Source organism: Neltuma alba, unplaced genomic scaffold (genome assembly GCF_004799145.2).
Source record: "Neltuma alba isolate B1F8T4 unplaced genomic scaffold, ASM479914v2 tig00010972_pilon, whole genome shotgun sequence".
NCBI lineage: Eukaryota > Viridiplantae > Streptophyta > Magnoliopsida > Fabales > Fabaceae > Neltuma > Neltuma alba.
In genome coordinates this window covers 1-9,233 of record NW_021635734.1, presented here as the reverse complement: position 1 = coordinate 9,233, position 9,233 = coordinate 1, and the positions used below count along the sequence as shown (strand labels likewise).

The following is a 9,233-nucleotide window of genomic DNA, read 5'->3' as shown; positions in this document are numbered from 1 at the left end:
ATTTTAACATGTTCTTTTTATAAGATAGTTTTTGGAGCATGCATGATCTTATATATAAGATATACTTAAAGAATGTCTGAAGTTTTAACCGATTTTTTCTTTTTAAATATTGGCACCCTTTGATAGTTCCATTACATATTGTATTGCTATTACCTACTTTTTTTTTAATACTTACTCATTTTTCTTCTTCTTCTCTTTCTATAAATAATAATATTTTTTAAAAAAGTAAAATATATGTGCAACATATTTATTGTCTTTAATCAAATTTAATTAATTTTTAATCTGTATAATTCGCTTATTTGTGTCTTATATTACCTCCGGTCTTAATTATAAGAGTTAGTTGACTAATTTGATGAGACTAGAGAAAGAAGTTAAGTTAGTTATTTGTAATAAATATATGTTATCTTTCCTAAAATATCTTTACTAATCAAGTATATTGGTTAGAACTATCATTGTTAGAAGGATTATCTTGAAAAAAAATACATAAATATGAAAGACAAAGTAAATTGGGGTCTTATATTTAGGATCAAAATAAAAGTCAAACAAGGTCTTATATTAAAGATCGGAGGTAGTATATACAGTGGAGTGAATATTTCGTATTATTAGACCGAATTAAAACATTATTTGATTCAACTGCAACAATTATTCAAAATTTATAATCTTATTTAAGAAACACCAAATCTTTTTCTCTTGATCCAATCTCTACTGATATTTCCCCCGTTATTTAAATATCTCATACTTTCTTGGGAATTCAAATAAAGAATGGGAATTGATTTATTGCTAAGAACTCACATGGCTACAATTTTAATAAAAAGGAAGCTTAGTGTCCCTGAATCATGCTATTTTTTCACTTGGAACATAAGGAATCTTGTCAGGCAACAACATTGTACCTTAATGTTCACCTAATTGAGAAGTCTTGGAATTCTGTGAATTGGATACTGTGTTATCAACCTAAAAGGTGCAAATTACATCTAAAGTAAAGAAACTAACAGTGCACTTAATTGGTCATGCTTGCTTTTAGGTACGCTTGTGGGACTTGTGGGCTCTCTCTAACTTTACAGTTCATGGTGGCTATGCAAATTCATGTGAAAAAGTTTCAACCACGAAGAGCAGTCATTCATGTCCAATAGAAAGTTCAAAGTTCACTATTTCCTCAATTAAATCACTAGAGATGATGGTACTGTTCTTAGAGGAAAAAAGCCAACTTTGAGAATGTTTTGAAGTTCATAGCTCAAAATTAAACAAAAAAGGACTTTATATATGTGTGTGTCTGTGTGTATCTTTTTAAGTAAACTTGATGAGTTTGAGAACTATGGATGAAAGGGGCCGGGCGGGAAGATTTTTTTTTTTTAACAATTCAGGATTTAATGCATACAAATTAATCAAAAGCTGGAATAATAAATGAGTCTCTTGCCCTAAAAAGTTTAAAGACAACAGAAAACCCAGAGGCTAAAAGTATTCAACCTCCAAGTGAAGTAATTAGCTTAAAATTAGATGCTTGGTTTTTCCCCCCTCTATCATGCTTCACTACAATTTTGAAACGTTCAAATTAATTTTTATTGGTCCAAATTAATGTATATTTTTTAAAAAATGATTAAATCTATCTGTTGTCAAATTCCATTTAATAGTCATGATAAGTAATTGAAATGATCTACCACTCTATTCTTTATTATAAGTTACTTGTATTCTAAACCCGCAAATCAAGAAATATATTAAATTAACTAGTTTTTTTTTCATATTTATCTTTAGTAAAAGTTGAGAGAGAGAGAGAATGAGGGGATGGATTGCATAGGAAATGAAAAGCTGAGAGAGAGATGGAGAGATTAATTAATTTTTTATTAAATTAATAGGGGTAAAATTAGAAAAAGATCATTAATTATACTACAAATGATTTATATTTTGAAGGGAAAATCATATTAGAGGTACCTATACTTTCTCTCAATTTTCAATTTGGTACCTATATGTTTTTTTGTTCTTAATTAAATCTTTAATTTTGCTCTATTAATATCATTAATCCTTATGTAAAGACTAAAAATATCAATAAAATAAAGTTATAAGAGCTAATGTTGCTAAAAAGATAAAATTAAATGTTTAATTAAAGGGAAAAAAACACATAGGTACCCAATTAAAAATTGAGAGAAAGTATAGGTACCTCCAATATGGTTTTCCCTATTTTGAAACAAATTTTGGAGATACAAGTGACCTATAATAAGTAATAGAGTGGTATCTACTTCTAAGGGGGTGTTTGGATACCTTGAAAAGTGCTTCTCAAAAATACTTTTTTGCAAATCGAGATAAATTCTTTCACATTTTATCTCGTAAACCGTAAAATCATTTCTGAAACCATGATATGGTTTCATCCAAACACCCCTAAAAGTAGTTTTTCTTAAGAGAAAAAAAAAAAAAAAAGCACCTTGTTTTGTTCTTGAAGTTGATTCCTTCGCCAAGTGTATCAGAACATGCCGCCTGATGGTCCCAAGGAAAGAACACCAATTGCGTGTGTGAGATGGCTGACCTGAGAGCTGCCAAGTGCTATACGTGAGCCAGATAAAAAATATATATATATATATATATATATTGGATGAAAATCAAATTTTAATTTTAAAAATAATTTTACGAAATTTGAAATAGAGTTTTATCCAAATTTATTTAAAATTTCTTTTTTAAAATACTTTTAAAACATCTCAAGCACCCATACAAAAAATGGGGAATGTAACTGTAAAATATTTTTGCAGGAAACAGTTTTATATTTTTTAATTTATTGATCTCGAAACGATATTATTTTGACTTTTTTTAAAGAATAATTTATCATATTTATACTTCAAAAACTATTTTATTAAATTTTATATAGTTTACATATGAATATTTTATTTACTTGTAAATTAATATCTTTTTACTTGAATATTATTCTTTGTAGGATTACATATAAATATTTTTATGTATTTTAATGAGATTATATTATTTTAATTATGATTCTAGTTCAGCCACACCCAAATGACATTTGAGTTACAATTTTTTAAAAATAAAAGGGCAACTTAAGAGAGGTTTCATGGTATTGGCTATTTGGCTATCATCAAGATTTTTTTTTTTTTTTTTTTGGGTTTTTGGGAATACAATCATCAAGAATTTTAGTACATCGGTTGATGCTATCTTGCAGAAAGAGATTGCTTCAATGAGGAATTGAGGCGTCTTCGCTTGACCATACGTTAGTACTGAGTACTGAATTGGAGCGCTGCAGTTTCAGGCTTTGGTCTGTGGATATTAAATCAATTGCGTAAATGCCTAGCATTGCTAAAACATGTCACCTTCCCTGCTGACACAAGAAAAATAATAGGAAAAATTGTAATAAAATCTCAAAAAAAATTATAAAATAAATCACAAAAAATATAATTTTTATTCTAAAACTTGTTATTACAAACTATTTAAATGTTATTGAAACTTTTTAATAATTATTTCTTTTTTCAAATCTCATTGTAATTCTCCGAGCACAACAAGGACTTGTCTGGATTTCTTGTTCTATATTCACACCTTTTTTTCTGTGAATTGCTTAAAGAAGGCACGAGTTTGCAGAAAGCTTCGTTACATGTGGACCTTTCACCTTCTGACTGTCTGTTAATTTTTTATTGTGTTATTGGATTTCTGTTTTTATTGTTCTAAATTATTTGGGTAATTTGAGTTTTACTCAAATTTTTCTGATGTGATGTGCCCACATTTTAATGCACTCATTTTACATTGTGAGTAAATTGACTTTAATCATTTTTTTTGGTGATCAATAATGATGTTTTATGAATCCAGGAAATTCTTCAAGAGCTCCTGTATAGAAATCAAATCATCGTTTTATATATAATTACTTTTTTGGGGATATGTTTATGCACTCGCTTATAATCATGGTTTCAATAATTTTACTGTGGCCGTAGGCCCCAACTCCTGTGCTTCACACGGTTTCATAATTTAAATGGACAAACAAAAGGAAAATTTATTCTAACTAGAAGTTATTTATGTCAAGGGACTGTAAATTTCTAAAATTACTCTGAAGTGGTAAGGTCCTGGCACTCTGCAAAAGTAAATAAATAAATTGTGATTATTAAATTGTCCTAACTGTTACTGCTAAATTTATGATATCTGACTGGTGGTAAATTTTCGTACACGGATTATAAATTTGCGTCCTTCAAGTGTTAAATTCTATAAATCGTTTTTGCCGAAGAATTTACAAATTTAAATACAATATTATATTAATTTACTATTCAGAGACTTGCTTCGTTTCCTTTGCATAAAAAAAAAAAAAAAAAGGCAATCCAACCATCACTTTTTTTGTTTTGCAGAGAAGGACCTCTTTCAGAAGTAATTTCAAAATTTGCGATGTCTTAGAAAAACTTGTGATTTTGGTCCTATAGCATAATTTTGCCTAAATAAAATCATTTAGTTATCTATTATAGGGGGTTACTCTTAATTTATTATAATCGACGTGATTGTTAAAATCATTTATGTGATTTAATGTAGAATCATTGGAGAAGGTTTTCCCGCGGGTGTGAAAGTTTTTTTTCCCTACAATTATTAACATCCAAAAAATGTAATCATATTGGATGATAATCTAAGTATTAAAAATTAACATTAAAATGCCCTATTGTTAATTTGATATTCTTCCTTAACCCTATGACTCTCCACAAAGAGTGCTGAGGAAAATAGTAAGTAAAAGCTTAAATTAAAGGGCGAATTTCAAGAGATTTCCAATTTGGAAAAAAAGAACTCCATTATATCTTTGGAAGTATTAAAATATTTAAACTAAACTACATTAAATCTGGATGTCCAATTTTAATTTGTACGGTTCAGATTTAGGGCTCAATCAGCCAAACTGAATCCCATGTCTTTTGATCAACATAGTAGTAATACACAGATTTTTCATTCTTCCAGTGATCATACATAAGCAAGCACCGGAAAAATTGATACTTTGCCCCTGAATTGATTACCATAATCCATCTTCTAAAAGCAATCGGTGAAGCTATAAAGTAAATGTAATTTCCCACTACACCTATCGTATGACCAAAATGATGCCAATGTCAATATGACTCTCAAAATCAAAATCCTTTCATCTTCTGTGCACCCTAAGTAAATTTCAAACCTAGCCTAACAAAATGATGCAAAAGACATTAACTAGGAGACATGGAATGGATAAAATTATTCCACATTTCAGCTGCAATAGAGTCCCTTAACTGCGCAGCAAGTTCAAGTTGCTCTGCATCAAAAGTGTCTTCCAGAGACTGCATATCAATATCTGACTTTGGTTGTTCAACCTCTATTGGAGGCAGCGATTCTTCCATTTGAAGTGAAACATTCTGTTCATACATTTTGAAAAGCCAATCATCTGGTTTCTCCGTGCGGATATAATTGTGTAACGCGCATGCTGCCACTACCAGCTTTACTTGCGTTTGCAATGGGTAGGGAGGAACCGCCATCAATATAGGAAATCGTGCCTTTAATACCTCAAAAGCCCGATCAGTAGCATTTCGTAACAATGAGTGTCTTAGATTGAACAATTCTCTTTCATCCTGTGGGTGATAACCGCTGGGAAACTCCCTAGAGTGGTAGGGAATATCTGAGTAAGGAGCAACAAAGCCTGGCACGTTTGGATACTTGTCGTCTACAAGGTAGAATTTGCCTGTATCATGATAACCTTCACTTTTCTAGCATGCGAAGTAAAAACCATTAGCCATAAAGAAATCACATAAACAAAACCTCTTCTACCCAGAATACGTGTATAACAGTTGACCATTCAAATTGGCGAGAGATAAGATTCCATTATGTCATTATAGCCAGCATCACTACCTAAATCATGTCAACATTTTAAAGACAATTTTACCTTCAGGGACCTGTAACCTATTCCGCCTTGTGATTGCTGAATTAAAAACTTGCAAATCAGAAGCAGATCCTTCCCAGCCAGCCAAAACATAATGGAACTTGAGGTCAAACGAGCAAGCTGCCAGAACATGTTGTGAAAGTAAACCATTCTTATTGCGGAAAGGTCCATGCTCGTCTACACCAACCATCACCGGCATGTGTATACCATCAACTGCTCCCACACAATCCTATTTTAAAAAATATTCAAAAAGTGATATTGGATCATCAGGAAGCAAGGTCAATTCAGTAAAAGAAATCATACCTTAAAATATGGGTAGAACCTAGGATCTTCAACAATTTCTGAAGGAACCTCGGAGCCTGGAGGCTTAAAAAAATCGAGCGAAATTGACATTATTGCATTCAAAACATTGTTGAAGTGACGACTGATGGTTTCTCCAGAATAACGGAATAGCTCTTGAACAGCCCGAGTCCTCAGATTATGACCAACTATGAACATAAATATGGCCAGTTGCTCCTCAATTTTGATTCGATTTGTGTGACGCAGTAAGCCCTTGGCTTGCAAAATATCACACAACTTATAAAAAACATGCTTATCCATGCGAAAGTTTTCCATACAGCGTTGATTATGACCATTAAAACTTCATCTACAAATTTGCACCATTAGATGCTAAACGGCTCAATTCCAAGGGTATAGCATGAGCCCCAGAAACAGCATCTTTTTCTTCTTCAGAACTCTCCATCAAGTTACTGAGACAGGCATCAATAATCAACATACATGACATACCAGTGCAAAGAAATATGGAAACAACAGCTCCTTCTCTGTGTGAAATAAAAATAATAAAAAAGAACAAGGACATGACCCAATCACATTAAAAAATTGTACAGAATGTATACAAGACAAAGTTTGTCTATCGTCAGAATAACTCTTTTAAATTGAGACTCTATATCCAAGTTAATCAAAGGCGTATTTATGTAAATTCATGACCATTTAAAGCTTTGATCGATTAGAACAAAAATATCTTACATTCAAATTTGCTGATGCTTGACAAGTTCCGTATTATATTAGACGAGATTCACTGCATTTACCCACTAGCAACTCCCTACTCTTGTGCCTGAAAGATTAAAAACTGAAAATTAGATTACTCAGCATGAACATTTATTTTTTAACACTGATATACACAAATCATACACTGAGATGTAGCGTAAGTTTTTATTTCCATCAGAACTAAAAAAAGCAAAAAGAAAGACTAAGCATGGAGATATAAATTTCCCGAAAGGAATGTAGAAGCTAGCGTAAAAGGTTAAAAGATTTTCCACCAAAAAAATCATAAAAGGTGAAAATATTTTACATTCTAAACAATGTATCTTTTAGAAACCACATGCAAAAAGATTACTAAACGAGTTGTAACCAAAATTTAAGCATCACAGTTAAAAGACAACGCAGGAAACTTAAAACAGCTTAAACTCCAATGAAATCAAGTTTCCATTAAGTAACATATAGATAAAATAGCTACAAGATGAAATTTAGGATATTGGAGATTCCAACATGATAAGCACATTAAATCAATCAAAATTTAGGCATAATTAAGGTGATAACGTTACAATAGAACATAAAAAGTCTTTCTAATATAACCTACACTATTCTTATTTTATGTCATTATCATTACCTTCCTAATTAATATATGATCCTCACTTAGTCACTAGGGACAACCTGAGAGGCAAAGTTCCTTTCACAATATTCTTCTCGCTTTTCTTTTCATCATATAAATACAATAGAACATGAGTCTAATATATCATTTTGAAGCCCACAAACAGGATCAAAGGAAAACAAGTGCACAAGTTGAAGGACATATTTGGAGGTCGATGGATTAATTAGTGTAGTAGTATCAATGGTTCAAGCTTCAAGTTGTTTCATAGAGATTGGAACACTAGGATTTGTCAGTTCGAGGATCAAGTTTTCCATGATTTAGGAGATATCATATTATTATGTTAATTAGTTCTGAAAATGTCACTTCAAGAACAAAAAAGGGGGAAAACTACAAATTCTGTCAAAGGTCTTCCTAAAAATCCAACTAGTTGACTTGATGGTATCGGAAGAGAGATTACATTACATGTAATGGGGTATCATAGTTTTCCCAAGTCATAAAATAATTTCTCTTGTGAAGAGATTTTACAATTGCAATTTTGTAAAAGATAAAACATCGTCCTGTTCCTTTTTTCTAATCAATAATACTCACAAGAGAAGTAAACAAAAATCTGTAACTTTATGTTTGTGTTGCTGCTAAATCACATGGTTCCTCTCCACAACGTATGGATTATATAAAAAGAAGAAGCAAACTAGCTTCTAGTATGGTGATGAGGATTAAGCACATATATTGTTTCAAATCGCAGCAGCCAAATGTGGTTTTGTCATACGCACGATAGTTGCAAGCATTGAGATGATTCCGTGAAACACATTCAGTTCAGACTAATAACTAATTCTACTTATTAACAATAGCAATGAGTAACTCATTAATCTGCAAGCAGAATCGGTCACAGTCATACCTAACTTTGCAAAATTTTCGAACCCTAGCTAAAACCTTCGTGCAGCGCGACACCTTCTTCGTCGGAACTGCTCACTTGCGCGGAATGGCTCCTGGTGTCGCAGTGCCTCTGTCGAAGGGTCTCCGTCGTAAGAAGACGAGCCTTCCAAGTGGATTCTCCTTTTCTGTATCTGATACGAGGTTGTGGACTCCAGGCAGGGATAGTTTGGTCTTTTCATCTTTTCAACATTCTCCGTTTTCGGAAAAAACATAAGTATATGTTAACAAATTAAGTATTCCGGGCTTGGACGGAAAAAAATTAAAAAAAAGGGAGTATTCCCAGGCGCCGCTGCTATGGTGCTGCATGTATCTCGTGCTTCACTCTTGCCTGATCCTGAGTCGGTGGCCGCTCTTCTGGTCGGCGTCTCACCCACAACGACCCTCGTCTGTAACTCTCGCTCTTTAATAGGCTAAATGGAGAGTTGGTGGTGGCTCCTCAATCCCACTCAGCTACCCCTTATGGTGGCCCATGCAGGAAGATTTCTGCAACGCAAATTTTCTTCAATGTTTGCTGACCTATTAGTGTATGTTCCTTCTAACTGGAGCCCCCTGCAGTGGAATGCTTCTTTAATTCATGAACTTTATTCCTCTGCTGCGGTTGAATCTATCCAAAAATCCCTATATCCCTTACTAATATCCCGAAACATTTATGCTGGGAAGGTAATGCCTCTGGTTCATATGAGGTTAAAGATGGATACAAGGCATGCTTTCTTAATCTCTTCCTCCACTAGAACCTTGGATCCTTTTTGGAAAATTTTTGCGTCATATCTCTGCCCTGCAAGCAGTTGCTCTTAA

At 32.6% G+C, this 9,233-nt stretch overlaps 1 protein-coding gene and 1 long non-coding RNA gene across 2 annotated transcripts; both read right to left on the bottom strand.

The window, feature by feature from the left end:
• Positions 1-4,805: 4,805 nt before the first annotated feature.
• LOC114760385 (uncharacterized) lies at positions 4,806-6,486 on the bottom strand. The gene is made up of 3 exons (XM_028949642.1): positions 6,158-6,486; positions 5,858-6,083; positions 4,806-5,638 (listed from the first exon to the last, which is right to left on the bottom strand). The coding sequence occupies exons 1-3, from the start codon at positions 6,467-6,469 to the stop codon at positions 5,148-5,150; spliced, it is 1,029 nt and encodes a 342-aa protein (XP_028805475.1). The 5' UTR covers positions 6,470-6,486; the 3' UTR covers positions 4,806-5,147.
• A 33-nt stretch (positions 6,487-6,519) lies between these two features.
• Positions 6,520-8,482, bottom strand: LOC114760379 (uncharacterized). Its single transcript, XR_003742049.1, has 3 exons — positions 8,401-8,482; positions 6,881-6,968; positions 6,520-6,603 (listed from the first exon to the last, which is right to left on the bottom strand). It is a non-coding gene; the product is annotated as an uncharacterized LOC114760379 (long non-coding RNA).
• Between the last annotated feature and the right edge of the window lie 751 nt (positions 8,483-9,233).

Bases quoted from the DNA above. Each gene is read 5' to 3' on its own strand.
- LOC114760385 (XM_028949642.1), bottom strand. From the start codon at position 6,469: ATGGAAAACTTTCGCATGGATAAGCATGTTTTTTATAAGTTGTGTGAT. The intron at 6,084-6,157 runs GTATGATTTCTT...TTTTTAAAATAG, and splicing joins GGTTCTACCCATATTTTAAG to GATTGTGTGGGAGCAGTTGA. The intron at 5,639-5,857 runs GTAAAATTGTCT...TCTACCTTGTAG, and splicing joins TAGGTTACAGGTCCCTGAAG to ACGACAAGTATCCAAACGTG.